The sequence below is a fragment of the Chrysochloris asiatica genome, unplaced genomic scaffold (assembly GCF_000296735.1).
Source record: "Chrysochloris asiatica unplaced genomic scaffold, ChrAsi1.0 scaffold00297, whole genome shotgun sequence".
NCBI classification, from domain to species: Eukaryota; Metazoa; Chordata; class Mammalia; order Afrosoricida; family Chrysochloridae; genus Chrysochloris; species Chrysochloris asiatica.
The window spans coordinates 1,559,480-1,578,759 of record NW_006408815.1 but is presented as its reverse complement, the minus strand read 5'-3'; the positions used below and the strand labels follow the sequence as shown (position 1 = coordinate 1,578,759).

The 19,280-nt window shown below is 37.8% G+C and overlaps 2 protein-coding genes across 2 annotated transcripts in view; one reads left to right on the top strand and one right to left on the bottom strand.

Moving 5' to 3' along the window:
• PITRM1 (pitrilysin metallopeptidase 1) overlaps nt 1–15,477 on the top strand; it is a 60,000-nt gene extending 44,523 nt beyond the window's left edge. Inside the window, exons 16-27 of the mRNA XM_006874743.1 lie at nt 2,320–2,452; nt 3,993–4,113; nt 4,232–4,308; nt 4,618–4,783; nt 5,129–5,229; nt 7,292–7,412; nt 8,295–8,381; nt 9,096–9,208; nt 12,040–12,165; nt 13,856–14,001; nt 15,193–15,295; nt 15,384–15,477. Of these exons, the coding sequence (XP_006874805.1) occupies nt 2,320–2,452; nt 3,993–4,113; nt 4,232–4,308; nt 4,618–4,783; nt 5,129–5,229; nt 7,292–7,412; nt 8,295–8,381; nt 9,096–9,208; nt 12,040–12,165; nt 13,856–14,001; nt 15,193–15,295; nt 15,384–15,477 (1,388 nt within the window). The remainder of the gene's footprint in view (nt 1–2,319; nt 2,453–3,992; nt 4,114–4,231; nt 4,309–4,617; nt 4,784–5,128; nt 5,230–7,291; nt 7,413–8,294; nt 8,382–9,095; nt 9,209–12,039; nt 12,166–13,855; nt 14,002–15,192; nt 15,296–15,383) is intronic.
• Nucleotides 15,478–18,112: 2,635 nt separating this feature from the next.
• PFKP (phosphofructokinase, platelet) overlaps nt 18,113–19,280 on the bottom strand; it is a 120,565-nt gene continuing 119,397 nt past the window's right edge. Inside the window, exon 20 of the mRNA XM_006874742.1 lies at nt 18,113–18,260. Coding sequence (XP_006874804.1) covers nt 18,113–18,260 — 148 coding nt within the window. The remainder of the gene's footprint in view (nt 18,261–19,280) is intronic.

The window sequence follows — 19,280 nt, the reverse complement described above, 5'->3', positions numbered from 1 at the left end:
GTTAAGGAGTGCTGATGGCACTGTGAGTTAACTGTTGTTCTGTTAAGGAGTGCTGATGGCACTGTGAGTTAACTGTTCTGTTAAGGAGTGCTGATAGCACTGTGAGTTAACTGTTGTTCTGTTAAGGAGTGCTGATGGCACTGTGAGTGAAGTGTTGTTCTGTTAAGGAGTGCTGATGGCACTGTGAGTTAAGTGTTGTTCTGTTAACTGTAAAGTTAGCTCTTCATTCCTACCAGCTGCTCCAGTGGAGGACAATGAGGCTGTATGATTTATAGTCTTGAAAGAAATCCCTAAGGTACTAGTAATTCCAGTCTGTCCTCTAGGGTCACTGTGACTTGGTATTGATTCCATGGCAGTGGTTTGGTTTCTAGTTTGGTTTACAGCAGTATTTTAAAGGTATGGTTTGAGATATAGACCCAAATTAACTCTTCCACTCAGTTGTTAAGTGTGAGAATATCTTCTAGGTATTGATGAGTTATGGAGATTGGAAAGGTTGTCCCAGGTTAATAACATTCTCATACCTTATCTTAGTGTGTCATTCTGTATTCTGCCACTGGTTTTGATCTCAAAGGTACTCAGTTTTACTTTAGATTCTGGTTGGTAGCATATGAAATACATAGCTCTCTTGAATAGTGTTACTCAGCTAGATGTTAACATTCAACTTACAAGTGAATATTGATTTACTTTACTGATCTACTTTGAGGAAAGACTTACTACAATATTATACTTTAACTTAAAATCCATGTATGCTAGGATTCTAGACTCCATTTGAACATAACTTTGTTTTTGTTGTGAAGCAACACTGGGATCTTTTTTAAAAACAAGAACATTGCTATGTTTACCACATTAGTTTATTTGTATATGTGTTGTTGTTAAGGGCTGTCGTGTTGTTTCCGACTCATAGAAACCCTGTATAGAGTTTCTTAGGAGCAGCTGGTGGGTTTGAACCAACAACCATGCGGTTAGTAGTCCAGTGCTTACCTACAGTGCCACACCAGATTTCAAGTACATCTGTGCATGCTCGTAAATGAAATGTATTCTTCTAGACTAACCTTCTTGAAGTGCAGTGTTCCACTTGTTTTTAATTTCCCTGTAGTTTTTATTTATAGATGATGTTCATAAAATCATTAATAAATGCTTTTGTACCTCTTCTGGTTGAGGGTATTATGCTAGGGACATCAAAAATGTATTCTTAAAAGATTTAGAAGCATCTTTGAAGACATGGGATATGAATAGCCATGCAGGATATGCCAAATATGTGAAGTGGATGGTCAGGGGACTTTTTATTGAAGAAGTATGGGACCTATAGGCATGGGCAGGACTTGTTAGAGAACATGAGTATCATTTGTTGTTGTTTTTAAATTCCGTTGAGTTGGTTGCGACCCATAGTGACCACTCTCTGAGGAGTGACTGGTAAGCTTGAACCACTGACATTGCAATTCAAACCAACTTTGCAGTTCACCGTATTAACCCACATGAAATTGTTGTAGTAATAGCCTATAATTAGGCATCCATGCTGAAAAAGAGAAGAATTTGTGTACAGATGGATAAGGACCAGCCTGAATACTAGTACAGTTATAAAGCCAGAAGAATAGTGCTTTATTCTTCTGTTCTAATTCTTTGAAAATTAGGGATTATTTTAGTATTCAAGAATTCTTCCTTTTTACCATAACAAAGTATAGTGTGCCATGGTGTTGCTTCCAACTCTTAGTGACCCTGTATAGGATTTCTGAAACTATAAATCTTTATGGGAGAAGAAAGACTCATCTTTCTCCCGCGAACCAACTGGTGGTTTTGAACTGCTGACCTTGAGGTTAGTAGCGTGGCTCGTAACCACTGCACTACCAGAGCTCTTTGAAGACGTTGTTGCTGTTACGTTGTTAAGTACCATGGAGTCGGTTCTGACTCATAGTGACCCTGCACAGAGTTTCCAAGGCTGAAAATCTTTACGGGAACGGAAAGCCTCATCTGTCTCCCATGGAATGGCTGGTAGTTTCGAACTGCAGACCTTGAGGTTAGCAGCCCGATTCGTAACCACAACGCTACACCAGAGCTTCTTGAAGTTGGTAGAATTCTTAAATTGGTTGGTGCTTTTTTTCATTTCTTTGAAAACGAAAAAGAAGCTTTTGAAGGCTTTGGTTGTTGAATTCGTTTGTCGTATAGAACTCCATTTAAGCTTTATGAAAGTATACTTTACATATAACAAATGAATAACATTTCTTTTATACATGTACGTTTTTAAAGCAGTAGCATAATTTAAAAATATTAAAAATAATTACATTTTACCGGTAATAAAAAAATTATTCTTTTTGTTTTTAGCTGGAGATATCCCTGTTCAGTACTGTGCCCAACCAACCAATGGTGTGGTATATTTCAGAGCTTTTTCTAGTTTGAATACACTTCCTGAAGAGTTAAAACCCTATGTGCCTCTCTTCTGCAGCGTCCTTACCAAGTAAGAGTCTGAATTTTGGGAAGATGATACAAATCTGTCCATAATCTGACATACATTTTTATGTTTTCTGTGTGTATATTACATTGATAGTAATCATTTCAGTCAATCACATCTTGTTTTTCAAAACTTGAGTGTTACAGTGTAGAAGTAAAGCCTATAATATGTGTGTTTAGATTTTATTTTATGAAAATCTTATTTTCTTGCTATATTGCAGTAAAATACTTTTAAATCTGGAGAATACTGCAATATATCTATAACATATAGCTCAATGACTATTTTCTTAAGAATTTAAATGATAGTTTTTAATAAAAATATAATTAAAATGTCAACCTGTGTTTTAGCTTGAGATACCATTTATATACACTTTTCCCTTAGTGTGCTTCCCAGCTAAGGTAAATTTGTAATTACTGCTAATTTTGGATTAAAATAGATATCTGTGGATGTACAGGCTTATCCTGTATAGCACAGTAGCTACATAGGATAAGCACTGGACTTCAAACCACAAGGCCTGTGGTTCAAACCTACCTACTGCTGCACGTTAAAAAGCCTCCGAAACGTTACACTGGGTGTCTGTGAGTCGGAACTGACTCGATGACTCTTAACCACAGCAACGTGACTATACAAAGTGACTTTACAAAGTTTGTGAAAAAATTCCATTTACCACAAAAGTTTTGAAGGCCCCTCATATTTGAAAATACATGCCCAAGTACACACACTGCTGTGTAACCCTTTTCTTCTGCTGCATTCTAGCTGGCCCAGGGGAGCAATCCAAACTGGCAAGCATTGTAGCTGTAGGCTTTCTTCTCTTGTGATCCAGGGAGATAAAGGGAGGGCAAAGAATTACAGCAAATTGTGTAGGGCCTGTTGTCCAATGTAGTTGGAGTCTTTGTACTGTGGAAATAAAAGTGTTTGCAAATTGCAGAGAGCTCCATAAAGGTGGGATCTTCTGGCTGCATATGTGACCAGATGAAGAATGTCTTTGATCTTTGAAAAGTTCTGCTTCCCCCGCCCCGCATAGCTCGCTCTGCTTGTCCTTTTTTGGTTATAGCAGTTTAGCCGCACCCGTGTGGTCTTGATTCAAGTTGTTGTTTTTTGGTTTTTTTTGTACTAGAAGCATTGCTTGGAATGTTTCTCCTAAAGTATCATCAACAAAGAGGGTGGTCAGGTTTTCTTAAAAACTCTAAGGCTTATTCTTTGGATTTTTCCCTTCCAAAATGACCAGCTATCTGAGCAAATAAAATCAGTTTGAAAGAAAAAAGTAAAGGCGGGAACACTGAACGCTCATAAAATACCTAAGCTTATTTTGATATTTTATTTTTAAAGCTAGACACTGACTGTTTCTAGTAGAGTTCTACGTGGGATTCACAGATTTTGAGGATTAATATAAAAATGTACTTGTGTTTTTATAACTTTGGAAGTGAAACGAAAAAGAGGTTGTTGAATTCATTAAGCGACTTGGAATTCAAAATGTATGTTTTTTTTTAATGACCTGGCAAGGATTACCTTGCTAATCCAGATACTATTTCTTTGCAATCGATAGACTGGGCTGTGGCATTCTTAACTATCGAGAGCAAGCTCAGCAAATACAGCTGAAAACAGGAGGAATGACTGTTTCTCCCCGTGTGCTCCCTGACGATTCCCATCTAGATACCTATGAGCAGGTAATGCTGTCTCTCTAGATCAGTTTACTCAGACATTTGTTTCTCCAGTGTCTTTTGTCTTCTCTTTAAATTAATGTTTTCTTTTATATTTCTTTTGTTTTTTCCTTTCATGATATAGGGTGTGCTTTTTTCATCTCTCTGCCTGGATCGAAACCTACCTGACATGATGCATTTGTGGAGTGAAATCTTTAACAAGTAACATTAAATGCAAAGTTTGTTCATTCTTGGGATATGTCAGGAATCTAAGTCTGAAGTATTCTAAAAGTATAAGATTTTATTCAATCATTGGCGGTTGATTGTCTAACCTAATTTTATTTGTGACTTCTATGGATTCTTAGGAAATGTCTGAGGATATTTAAATAATCTGGAAATTTATACTTAATAAGGTTTCTATATTAGTAAGGAGGCATAAACATACATATATGTATTTTTTCCCTTTATAATAAAGATGGAATAATGGATGGATTGCTCCAGGATTTTATTATGTATTTCCATTGTCCATAGCCCGTGCTTTGAAGAAGAAGAGCACTTCAAAGTGTTAGTTAAAATGAGTGCACAAGATCTGTCCAATGGAATTTCAGATTCTGGTCATCTCTATGCATCCATCAGAGCGAGTAGAACCCTCACACCTGCAGGAGAAATACAGGAGACTTTCAATGGAATGGATCAGGTGAAAATGTTTTGAGGGAACACTTTCATTCTGGTTTGTTCACATATTCCAAAATTGTTAAAATATTCTCTGAATTACATCTAGAAAAGCTAACTTTCTAACTGCATGAATTTCACATGGATTCATTCTTTTTATTTTACCTTTTGCTTTCTAGACAGCACCACCACTTGCAACCCTCTCCCTCGCCCAAGCTGGACATCTGCATACATGCAGGGAGGGCCCAAATCAGAACACATTACATACTCAAAGGATAGTACTGATAGCAAGGGTGTTTCGTTTCTGACAGTGATGATGTGTCATTGGTTTCTGCTTTGCCCAATACTGTGTATTTGATCTTTTGTTTAGGTCAGGTTAATGAAGAGAATTGCAGAAATGACAGACATCAAACCAATCCTCAGAAAACTCCCACGTATCCAGAAGCATGTCTTAAACGGTGATAATATGAGGTACGATTTCATGGTTTGTGTCTAAACATAGGTCGTATGATTCATTACATTTCATTAAGTGTAGTTTATAGAAGTTTTCTGTTTGAAGTAAAAAATTATATAAACTTATATGCCCAACAAAAATCCAACAAGCTGGTATTAGTTACAGAATTGATTCTGGACTTCAAAAGTTCTGTAAATCGTTTTCCTTGGGAGTAAAAAGGATGTTTTAAGTTTAATAAAAATTTTGAGAGGTAAGGGCGAACTCAAGGTAATTTAATCCTAGAACAGCAAAGTAGCAGTATTCAACATTGTATTTCTTTTAAAAGTCAAAAACAAAGTTCTGTAAATGAGGAGTCAGTGAATTCAGTAAAGGATAATTTGTTCAAGATTAATATAAAAACAAAACATTTCTTGAAGAATGATAATCATACAGTGGTTTAAGGGAAATGTCTAGCAGCTCAGTCAGACTGTGAACCTTAGACCCATAGGTTTTTATTTTAGGGTGAATGAAATTTTTAAAAACAGTTCCCAGTGTATTTTCAGCATCTTACTGCCAGCGATACTCATTTGTCGTTGTTGTTATAAAGTGCTGCCGAGTCAATTCCGACTCATAGCCACCCTGTGTAGGGTTTCTGAGACTGTAAATCTGTGCAAGAGCAGAAAGCCTTACCTTTGTGTCGTGGAGTGACTGATGAGCTCGAACCACTGATGGTATGGTTCATGGTCCACTGCTTATCCTACAGAGCCCCACTATACTCTTATAGGGTAGGCATAGGACAATTAATCACAAGGTCCATTCAAACCCACCAATCGCTCCTTCTAAACCCTACACAGGGTCACTATGAGTGACTTGACGGCACCTAATCACAACAACAAAGCTCAATAGAAATGTGTTTCCTTGAATCACTTGTAGTTCTACGTGAAGAGTCCCCACTTCTTAGAGATGATGGTCAGATTCTACAAGGTGGGTTCTCTGAGTAACAGGTGGTAGGGCATAGTAGTTAATGCACAGGCTCTTCTGTCAGACAGGCGTGGGTAATAATTCCGAGGCTTACACTTAGAGATATCTTGCTAGTCATTGGTCTGCTGAGGAGAAAGTCATTGGTCCAAACCCACTAGTTGGAAGAATGAGGCCGTCTGTTCTCTTAAAGATTTACAGTCTCAGAAACCATGTATAGAGTCGCTGTGAATTGCAATTGACTAAATGGCAGTGGATTTCTTGTTTGTTTTTTGTTTTGTTTTGTTTGGGGGTAACTTACCCATTTGCATTTTCATTCTTCTCTATAAAGTTCTACATTGCAGACGATTGAAAGGATTTTAAAACTGTATTTGTAAAGCCATTAGTATAATGCCTAGAATATGCTGCTATTCTATGCCCTTGAGTCAGTTCTGACTCATAGCAACCCTGTATAGGGTTTCCGAGGAGTGTCTGGTGAGTTTGAACCACCAACCTTGTGATTAGCAGTCCAGTGCTTAACCCTGTAGCACATAGCTAACATTAATTTAACCAAAGTAAATTTAGGTTCTAGGATAGAGGGGAAAAATACACTCTTTAAGTGTATTGTGCATAATTTTCATTTGATAATATTTGTGACTCTAAAATTTAAGAAGGTTGTAAAACTATATTTTCAAGAGCCGGGTAAACTTTTAGCTATTTATAATTTTCTGTTTTAACAGCCAGTTTATGTTTTCAAATGGTTCATAACCCTGAAGTTTTTAAAGTTCTGCTCATCTAAATATGAATTAGCTACTGACAGATCTTGCTAGCTTTGTTGTCGCTATCCCTTCAGAAGAGAATAGCATTTAGACTAAGAAAAATCTGTTTTTGCATCTAAACTGCTATTTGTTAATGCTCATGCACTGAAATGTGTGCACATTTTTGGAAGCACTCTAGAGAGATCAGATAGCTGTTTTCTTTCTAAACTTGGTTACTGCTTCCTTTTTATCATTTTTGATCATTGTTATATAAAAATGACATGGTTCACTTTTATTTTGGGTTTATTTATGAAAATGTGATAAATTAGGAAAATAATATTGTTCATAAGAATGATTTTACATAGATCTGTGCTTTCTTAAACAGATGTGCAGTGAATGCTACTCCTCAGCAGCTGTCTCAGACCGAAAAAGCAGTCGAAAGCTTCATTAAAAACCTCAGTCGAAGTAAAAAAGAACGAAAATCTGTTCGTCCGCACGTGATTGAGGTAACGATGTTGAAAATACGGCCAGTAGCAATAGAGCTCTTGGCATGTGCCAAATGGAATTCTCAGTTTTTACATGTATCCATTTAATCCTCAAAACCATTCAATGCTTGTGTAGTAATATCCTCCTTATATAGGTTTAGAAGGATTATGCACTTGCCTAATATTGACCTAATTAAGAAATGAATTCAAATACTGCAACTTGACTTTAGAGTCTAAGCTTGCTGCTTTTTGCTTATGCTTGGAGCAGCCTCTTGATGGGGAAAAAACAAAATTTGATTTAGGAGACAGACATGGAAGAAGAACCAAGACAAATGAGTGATGAAGTCTGTCTCACTGCTGTTTGTAAGGCTTTTATAAGACACAAGAGAGACAAAGTGCCTTCGCTACTTCACTCAGTGTGGCATGGTTTTCTCTGTAGAGTCATTGTATCTAGTAGAAGTCTCATCAACCTGTTAATTTGTAAAGTAGGTTAAAAAGTCATTCTTTACTGCACATATCTGTAGAGAAAGAAGCCTTCTCACATACCAACTCACTGTGGACTCTACTATCTACTAGTTGACAATCTCTAGATTTCTCAAAGGAGTTTTATTTCTTACATCTGCTGTATTGATCCTCCAACGTCCCTTATTCCATTTATGGATTGATAGATCTTCCTTCCTGTTGTGTGTCATCAAGTAATTTTATGAATAGAGAAGGGGGCTTACTATTTCTTGTGCCTACTTCTGACAAAAATGCCTATTCCTCTAACGACCCTGTTTTTTCTGGAAGCAAAAACACTTGTTTATTAGTTTTGTGAATTTTATCAAATGTACCTGGTTAAATATTTCAAGTGAATTTTGGATTTGTCTCATTTATCTTGGAATTTTTTTTTTTTTTTTTTAGAAACCTGCACATACCAGTGCTGGACATACCGGATCTAGTGGAAGTACACATGTTAATGGCGCTGAAATGATAAGAAAACTTATCACAGTAAGTCCTTATATCAGTAACTTCAGAATCAAGCTAGCTTGTGTACTCACAGCTGTGTATCAGTGGCTTGGATTGTGATTGTTTTCCCTGTAAATCATTCCTTAGAATTACTCTTCTTTTCATGCCTTTCTGAGTTCATTCACTCTTACATCCTTCTGGTGTTCTAAAAAACATTCATTGCTCCACACGTTCTCATTACTTTGCAGTTTGCCTTTATTATGATGTTACTTCCCCTTTTGAGTTAATGTTAATGCACCTTCACATTAGCATGGTGATCTCCTTCTCCTTACTCAGCTCTCTGGTAGTTCCAGCCTTAAGTTTGTGTGGCATATAGTATAGCAGTGTAATATTTTCATGGGGAAAATGAAAAGTGAGCTCACACAGATAACTTCTGGTATAAATGATATACAATGGAATGTTTCTAATAGAATAATAATTACATTGTATGGCACTGTATTGTTGCTGTTAAGCATCTTTGAATTGGTTCCTACTCACAGCTATCCTGTATTGGGTTTCCAAGGTTGTAAATATTTGTAGGAACACCTTCATTTTTAGAGTTGATACATTTCATGTTAGTTATTAAGTGAAAAAATCTACAGAATAAGATAATTATCAGTGCCTTCTCCTATTCAGATATTATCTAGAAATTGTAACATCTGTGGACTATGTTGTTGTAATGCAGCCTGATTTGAATAAGGCTTCTTTATTCCTCAGGATCCTACTTTCAAACCTTGTCAGATGAAGACACATTTTCTGCTTCCTTTCCCAGTGAATTACGTTGGTGAATGTGTTAGAACCGTTCCCTATACACACCCAGATCATGCCAGGTATGAAACAGAAAGGTATAAATAGTGATTGTAAGGATCATACTGCATTCTAGGATCTGTATAAAGCTTATCAGAATCATTAGAACATAATGATTCAAGTTTCCTTAACAGGGTTTTTTGGTTTTTATTTTTTCTTTTGGTATTTATTTTAAATTTTGAATTCCTGTCCCATTGTGACATTGCTGTTATAATTTTGATGTCCTACAAAAAGTGACATCAACAATCCTTCCCACAGCTTTCTTTACTTCTCAGCTAGGTTTGGTAATTCCATATAGAAACATTGAAATACAGATTCCTGACTATTCTTTCAAAGTAAATCTTTATGAACAAACTGCTTAACATTATACCTATTTTCCCAAACAATTTATGTCCCCTGAGCTGTCCTATAAGCAGAACAGATCCCCATGTACCTAAACAGGAAATCCTTGTACAATGCCTCATTTACTCCTGCAAAAAGTGACTTCAACTGTCCTTCCCACAACCTTCTTTTCTTCTCCGCTAGGTTTGGTCATTCATTGCATGGGCCTCACAGAAGTCAGAGACAATACTCCCAATTATGGGGTTTATTAGGGAAGCAAACAGAATCAGAAAATGTTCAGAACACAGTTCTTCCCGTCAGGACAGCCTTTTCTCTTGGCCCTCAGCTCCTTGGCCTGACCTCTGTCCTGCTTGACAAGACTACAGAGTTTTTTCAGGGCTACTAATAAATGCCTAAATGATACCCTAATCTGCTGTAAGCCTCAGCCTGAAAGTACTCAGCTCTGGCTTCATGAGTCAGCAAACCCTATTAAGTGCCTGAAGACACCCCGTCTGCAAACTAGCCTTTACTTGATCCATGGGTCAGGATACCCACTACCCTGTCTCTTGGTTCTAGTGCTGCTGCTACTCCTCTGAGGTGGCACAGCTTTCTGTCCTCAAGTTGAAGAGTTCAAATCACAGAGATGTCAGGCGCCAAAGGACATGTGCTTCTCCTTTGATGGTAGTGAGAGCCACCCTCCCAACCCATCCTCCTAGTTCTGAAATTGCTTCTTTTAAGCCCACTTTAATATTCCAAGTTTGTGCACTCACAATTAGTTACCAGCCACAACTGAATGATAACCCATCGGCATCTTCCCTCACCTTCTCTTAAGCAGACACATCTGTTTGTGTTTGGTGTAAGTTTACACAGACTATGGCTAGAAGAGACATTAATCACAGCCCCACAATTCCTCTCACTTATGAGTAAAAATTGCTTAAAATTCGACTGTAGATTTCTGGTAAACATGGCAGATGGCAAATTGGGCCCACATGCTTATATATGAGCTTCCCAGTAATCCCACTTAAAGGACAGTAAAGCCCACTGCCATCTAGTGGACTCTGACTCATAGCAACCCTGTAGGTGATCCAACCTTGCTTGCTGGAAGCAGAGGATTTAAAATACCTATTGATAAAGATCAAAGATGACTCCAGGCTTTAGTATGGGTTGTACCTCAGTATCAAGGAAACAAAAATCCTCACAACTGGACCAATAAATAGTATCATGATAAATGGAGAAAACATGGAAATAGTCAAAAACTTCATTTTGTTTGGATCCACTCAACATTCATGGAAACAGCAGTCAAGAATTCATACAGCAAAAAACCTTTTTAAAGTGTTAAGAGCAAAGGTATCAGTTTGAAAACTAAGGTGCTCTTGACCCAAGCCATGGTATCTTCAGTTACCTCATTTGCATTTGAAAGTTGGACAGTGAATAAGGAAGGCAGTAGAAGGCTCGCTCGATGCATTTTAATTATGAGGGTGTAGAAGAATAGTTAAAATACCATGGAGTGCCAGAAGAACAAACAGCTCTCTCTTGGAAGAAGTACAGCCAGAATGCTTCTTACAAGCCAGGATGGTGAGACTTGGTCTCTGATACTTTGGATATGTTATTAGGGGGAGCCGTCTCTGGAGATGGATGTCATGTTTGGTGAGGTAAAGAGTTGGTGAAAAAGATGAAGACCCCCCCATGAGATGGATTGACACCCTGGCGGCAGCAATGGGCTCAAATTTAACAATTGTGAGGCTGGCACATGACCAGGCCGTGCTTTGTCCTGTTATGCCTAGGGTCACTGTGAATCAGAGCTTGTTCGAGGGCACCTAACAACAGTAGGGTTTCCAGGACTGAATCTGTATCTTTCTCCCGTGGATCTAGGGGTGGGTTTAAACCACCAACGTTTTAAAAAGTCATTAATCAACAGAGAAAAAGGGATGAAAATAGAGATGAAAGGCAGATGTAAGATAAGAGTCTCAGAAAAGTTTTGATAGCTGGAAAGTGAATGAATATATAGTAAGAGAATTTTCTCTCAATGATTTCATTTCTCATCTTGCCTATTTCATGTTCTTCACCTATGTTAAAACAAGGTCCATCACAGGTAGTGGTGACTTGAGGCCTGAGTGTTTTACCATCTCCATAGCACACTTGTGTCCTACCTACCTGGTCATCGTCACCCAATCATTGCTGCTTATCCAGCAATGGTTGGATGTGTTTCTGCATATATAAGGAATGCACATAGTTACATATAGAACAAAGTAAGCTAAATATACAGATTGGAAGATTTAAAGAAAAAATACCCTCTCCATGTCTTTTCCTCCAACACCAACTCCTATCTTTGGATTCCTGGAACCCAAAGGAATGATTTGAAATTTTTCTCTTATTTTTTGTTGTTAGTTTTAGTTCATGAAAATAAGACAAGGACTTCAGAACTTTAAAAATTTTAATTATATTTTCTACTTTTCTTTGGATTACTTTGTATGTCTAATACTTCCCTATCAGTAATATTTTTTAACTTGCCTTTTGTTATCCTCAATTTCAGTCTTAAGATCCTTGCACGTTTGATGAGTACTAAATTCTTACATACAGAAATTCGAGAGAAAGGCGGTGCGTATGGCGGAGGTGCCAAACTCGGCTATAATGGACTATTCAACTTTTACTCTTACAGGTGAGGTTTTCTGTATACACACCCACAGAATTTCACTTCTAGTCATTTGTTCTACTAAGTGTAAGTGTCATTATCATGGATGTACTGGATAAATTAGAAAAGTAGAAAAAGAATAATTGTTTCCATTCATTTTTTTTCTCCCAACTCTAAAACACTTAACCACAGCTTAGGAGTATCCTTACTATTAGGTTTTGGGAGTGTGGTACATAATATGAAACATTTTACATCATCTAGGTCCTATATTTTTTATGAATTGGAGTCCTGCTGTTCTGTAGGATTAAGTACTCAAGAGGCCAGCAGTTCAAACCTACCAGCCGAACCTCAGAAATCCTATACAGGGTAGCTGTGAGTCGAAACCTACTTGATATAACTAAACAACATTTCTATGATTTGGATTTTTAGCATATGTAAGTTAGAAGACATTCTGAGAGCTTCTGTCATTGTAAAGACATTTATGGGGTTGTTCTCTTAAGTTTTCATAGCCAGAGATTATTAGCTTTTTATGTAGAGTATTAATTTTCTGTGGTCCTATTTCATGAGAAATGTATTTTCACACTCTATAGCTATAGAAAGGGATGAATTTCACTTATGACATTCTAGTGGAATTGTACCTTTGCTCTTGACTAATACCTGTCTAGTGAATCTATTTGTGTTAGGAACTTTGTTTTTAGAGGGGATATAAAAACAAAGCATGACCCCTTGTCAGTCTCTACCATATTGTTAAGTACTGTCAAGTTGGTTCTGGCTCATAGCAGCTATTGGGTTTGAACTGCCAACCTTGAGGTTTCTAGTCCAGTACTTAGCCTCCAGCTGCACACCAGGGCCCCGTAGCATCCTCTACAATAAGACATATTTTGACTATGTTCATAGGAATCATGGACAATGGAAGCTCTCTTTCCGTGTCGACAAGGTGAAGAAGTATTTCTAAAATTGGCCCAGCTATACGTAATTTCTAGATTATTCTGAATATATCTTGTGGAAGTGAACACCTGGATTTCATTTAGCCTTTTCTCAACTTTTTTACATGCTGTTGGAGTCCTGGTATGCAGCTGTAGGGTAAGCACTGAAGGAGCTCTGGTAGCGTAGTGGTTCTGAATTAGGCTGCGAACCTCAAGTTCAGGAGTTTGAACCTACCAGCTGTTCCATAGGAGAAAGATGAGGCTTTCTGCTCCTGTAAAGATTTCCAGCCTCAGAAACCCTGTACAGAGTCACTTTGAGTCTAAACACAAGGTTGACTGTTTAAAACCACCAGTTACTCCTAGGAAACCTGATATAGGATTATACCTGAGTTGGAGTCAACTTGACAACACTAAACACCAACAAATTGTGTATCCTTAAGTTGATTCTTACTTAGGGTGGCCCAGGAGCCTTCCTTTAGTTTTATTGGACTCCGGGCTTCCCTTTCTCTAACTGACTTCCTGCTCCACTGAAATCATAAAACAGAGATGTACTAACATAATCTGATGATGAAGGCAGAGAGACCATATCTATAGATTGAATGGTTTATGTGGTCAGATTTAAGTTCCTCTTGACAGGGATTGATATTTATCAGTGCACTCTTTGGATTGTGAAGCATTAAAATATAGCCCTAATCATACCAACGATTTGCCAACATATGATGATGCTTTCTTTTCACAGTTGTGAAATGTAGGGATTTTTTTTTTTTTTTTTTTTTTTTTAAATTTTCTAGGGACCCAAACTCAATAGAAACTCTCCAGTCTTTTGGAAAAGCTATTGACTGGGCTAAATCTGGAAAATTCACTCAGCAAGACATCGATGAAGCAAAACTTTCCGTGTTCTCTGCTGTGGATTCTCCTGTAGCACCTTCAGACAAAGGTATTTTGAGTAAATAATGAGAAACTTGACAGACAGGATTTCACCCCTCTGGTTTCTTAGTTATTTTTCTTAAGCAAAGCAAGACTTGCCTCCTTGTGCATATGTGGCCCAAATGCAGCAACTCCTCTATCACTTTAGATAAATAAAGTGCTTGGGTGTTCTCATCACCCTTTCCTTTTCCAGTATGATTTTCATATTTGACAACTTACTGTCACACTGACTTTGACAAGGAGTGCCTTGACATAGCTTTTAGTTTAGACAGACATCTATCCAGGCATGGATATGCTGGTGTTGGTCATTTTGAAAGAATCAAACTTATTTTTGAGCGTAAGTGATCTAAATTGCAGAGAGCTTAAATGATTACAAGGTAACATAATTTGTTGGATAAAGTTGAATGAGAACATTTTGACATGGCACATAAATGGTCACATTACAAGTCACTTTGCGTATATAAACCTTAAGTGATCCTTACTTATTCTGCGTATATAAACCTTAAGTGATCCTTACTTATTCTTTTTCCTACCTGCCAAAATTGGGGTCAGAAAACTCATTGTTTGTTTTTTTTTAAAAATCCAACCAACCAACCAGGCTTACTGGTCAGAAAGAGACTGAAGGAACCCTAGACTATGGTTCTCCACCACCCTTTAGGTCTGGAAAAGAATTCACGCTTATGGCCCAATTTCCATTCAAGCAGTAGACAGGTATACAGGGGGGACAACAACACTAGTAAGGTATGCTTACCATGGGATGGTCAATTGTCAAAAATCAAAAAAGGCAGCATTGACCTAAGGACAAAGTTGAGAAGGGAGAATGAACTGGAAATGGAAACCCCAGGGAAGAAGTGGCTAACTCTGGTTGCATGATAGGTAAGATTGCAGTCATTGAGATGAAACAAAGTGTATGATTTGTTGAATGTAAAATGTACCATCTTGTCCGTAAACCTTCAGTCAAGTCACATAATAAAAAGTTTTTAAAAAGTGGGGGATCAGTAATAAGGTATCAGGTTCTGAGATGGGATAAAGATGGAATAAGAGAAGGTCAAGCTTAATTTGAACTGTCACCAGTGTAAAATAGTTCCCTTTTATTTTTGTGACCTGTGTAACAATGTCAGAATCCCAATCAAGATGCCCACACAAGAGTTTTCTGCTGCTCTAGCCAACTCCTCCATTTGTACCTTAATTTCCCTTTCAGGTATGGATCATTTCTTGTATGGACTCTCTGACGAGATAAGGCAGGCACATAGGGAGCAACTCTTTGCTGTCAGTCACGACAAACTTATCGATGTGAGCAATAAGTGAGTATACCTGCTCATGTGTTCAGTTAGTAACAAAAATTCTTACTATAGGAAGTAGTACTAGTTATTCATTTGTTCCTTCTTTCAGGTACCTTGGCATTGGAAAACGCACACATGGGTTGGCTATACTTGGACCAGAGAATGCAAAAATTGCTAAGGATCCCTCATGGATAGTAAGATAACTCACCCTGTGAGCAAAAAAATAATTCTGACAGTTACTGAAAGGAAAGAAGTGTTACTGGTCTTGATCAAAATCTTGATCGCATGTCATTGTTAAAACATTGTGAAATGTTTCGACTGACAAGTCAGACCAAAACTCTCTCACTTAAAGAAAATATAGTGACCATGAAAAAATGATTTAATTGAAATAACCATGTGTTAAATGCCAAAGAGTCAAATTATTTTATGATATAAATGCTTACTTTACCATATTAACCCTAGAATATAGTATTTCAAAATTTCTCAAATTGAAAGCAACCTGACCTACCTGTGTTTTACTCATTATTTACTATGACATTTTACTAAAATAACATATTTAGGGCCTTTATTAAAAGATGAATAAAGTGAACAAATTTATTTCAGTGCCTCCCTTAATTTGTAACCATGTATGATCACACCAAGCAACACTGGAAAAGTTTTTGTTAATGCCTGTGAGTTAAACAGGGCAGTCTGATAGAAATCTGAGGAACTCCTGTTTATATTACCATCTTTAGCAAACTAAGTGTGCTTTTGGATTAATAAATATTAACATAAACTTTGCCTATTTTTTTTTCATTACTTAAGGGATGTTTCTAATATATACCTTTAAATTTTTTAGACAGGAACCTCTTAATACTAGCTTTCCTTCTGTCATTTTGGTGTGGTGCTGTAGGATAAGCGTAAGACCACAAGGTCAGTTTGAGCCTCAAAGTTAGTGATTTAAATCCATGATCCACTCCTAAGAAACCCTATATAGGGTCACTATAAGTTGGAACAGATTTCACAGCACTTAACCACCAAAAAAAACCTTTTTTATGTATCCCCTACCCTCCTTTTTTCCCCCTCTAGACTGCTAACTTCAATGTCAGCAGTTCAAACTCACCAGCCATTCCTAGGAAACTCTGTACAGGGTCACTATGAGTCAGGGAACGCACTCGATGGCACTTAACAGTCCTCAATGACATATGACTGTCAAACAACTTCTTTCCCTATCTACAATTTCTATACCCGGAGGCTACAGTATGCAAAAGGGTTTCAAATAGTTACTGGCAATTTTCCATTATCATTTAATTCAATTTTTCTGTGAACTTTTTGAAGCCTCCTTGTAATCTTTATCGCTTCTATCTTGATGTAGCCAAAATCTAAAACAGAGCTTACAGTCACTGGGTCTGGCAGCGTGTTAGGATCACGGAGCATTTAATCCAGGTACCAGTCCCAAAGAGTGTGAATTAATGGGTCTGGAGGAGAACCTCAGTATCAGAAATTCTTTGCAATATTTCCCTGGTGTCACTAGGATTAAAATAAAAGGTATGTGAAAGTTCATTATTTTTAAGGTACTTGTATAACTTTAAAAGGAGAAAGTGAGGCTAGAATTAAATAGCCTACTTCAATTAAATAGCAGGACCTGGGGGGAGGGGGATATTTTTTCTGAACTAGTATCTTTTTAATATATTAATTCTTAGTATAGCATTGGAAACCAGTTGCCATCTTCTCCTACTCATGGCGACCCCATGTGTGTCTGAGAAGAAATGTGCTCTGTAGGGAAGTTTTATTTATTTTGTTGTCGAGAACGTACGTAGCAAAGCCAACGCTAACGCAATAGTTTACAATTTAGATACAAGTGTGCAACCATTCTCACCCTCCATTTCTGAGTTGTTCCTCGTTAACAGGAATCCCAGCCTCATTTTTGGAATTGCTGTTGTGACTGATCCTATATGAAATCGTTTTGTGACTGGCTTATTTCATGTAATGTCCTCGAGCTCCATCCATGGATGGAGACTTCATTTTTCTCACTGGCTGAATAGTATTCCATTGAATATATCCATTCAATCTGTTGCTAGGCATTTAGATTGTTTCCAGCTTTTGACTGTTGTGCGTCGTGCTGCTTTTGTGTCTTTGGGGTATAACTGTAAGAGTGGAATTGCTGGGTCATGTGGTAGTTCTGTTTTTAGTTTTAAAGGCACCACCACCGTTTTTCACAATAGTTATACCATTTTGTAATCCCACCAGCAATGGATAAGGGTTCTAATGGAATTGGAGTCGTGGTGTGGCGCTGTAGGATCAGCACAGGACTACTAACCACAAGGTTGGTGGTTCAAACCTACCTGCTGGTTAGAATTCCTGTATAGGGTTGCTATGAGTCAGAACTGATAGAACAACAATGGAAGTGAGAGCTGTTGGAAACGCTGTACAGAATCGCTATGACTCGAGTCAGAATTGACTCACTGGCACTTAATTCACAACAATGAAGTGGGAGTGAAATGCCAATTCAGTGTATTTTTGGTTTGCTGTGCTTAGAGCTTTATCCAAATGTTTTCATTCCATTAGATACACACATTTTAAAGCACGACACAGAGTACAAAGTCCAATGGACTACCTAGGTTGAAGTGAATATATATATGCAGTATTTTATTTTTTGACAGTTGGACTATGGACAACAATATTGGTGACTGGTGTTTCTACTTAGGTATTAATGTCAATAATACTTTGTCAACAGTACTTGCATAAAGTGCTGATAAATAACTTAAATGTTACAAAAAGAAGGTCAGTGAACATTAAGTTCAAAAGCATCACTAGACATACAGTATAACTCAGGTGTCAGAAGAGCCACGGAGGTGCTCAAATCCCTGCAGATTCCTCGTGAGGACGGTGGTGCACATGCTCAAGCTGGCCAGACTCAGAAACATCATAGCTTGCTTTGTACTTAGCCAAAATTTTCATTACAGGCCGCAGCTTCAACCACCACTGTTCTTTGGGAATTCTGTGCCTGTAAAGGGAGAAATAACAGTAGTAATGATTATACTGACTACTTCTGTACTACCGAAGGAGCCTTGGTATATAGCATAGTGGGCTACAAACTGGGTTGCTAACTGCAAAGTTAGTAATTCATATCTACCCCTCGCTCAAGGAAAAAAAAGATGACGCATTCTGCTCCCATAAAAATTTGCTGTTGTTGATAAGTACCATAGAGTTGGTTCTGACTCATAGCGACCCTGTACAGAGTTTCCGAGGCTGTAAATCTTTACAGGAGCAGAAAGCCTCATCGTTCTCCCATTAAACAGCTAGCAGTTTCGAACTGCTGACCTTGTGGTTCACAGCCCAATTCGTAACCACTACGCTACCATAAAGATTTACAGACTCAAAAACCCTATACAGGGATGCTATGAATCAGAACTGGCGGCACAGCATACAACCCTCGCCAGCACTGCCTCTGCGATTAGCACAAAAGTTCATGGAATAAGGGGATTAAAAGAGAATTTTGCCATGCATGTTTTGGCGCCCCCATTGTAGTAGGTTTAGGTTCTGTCAGAGAAAATGATGTTTGTGGAATTGAGTTTCCATAGGTTAGTAGAAACCATTCATTTTATATTTCTGAAAATTCTGCCCTATATCTAATAGTCCAGTATTTTTTAAACTTGGCTTTATAAAAGCTGAAGTGTTGACGCCGAGCTTGATGGCAGATAGGGTGCAGTGAAGTTCTCCATCAGCAATACCACAAAATACCAGACAAAGTGGCTGCAGGGCAGACCTCTACAACTCTGAACCACATATCTAGGAATATTTATAGTTAGTGGAATTTGGAGTGGATGTAAGAAATCATATACTTTGGAATCTGCCGAGCTCAGTGGCCTGGAGCCAACAATTTGGACGATACCAAACGACAAGACCAAGCAGGGGAGCAGAGACACACCACGGAAAAACACCATGGGAACCTCGGTGAGATTAAAAACAAAACAGGGGGGAGAACAAACAAGATGGCGGATTGGGTGGACATATAGCAGAGAGC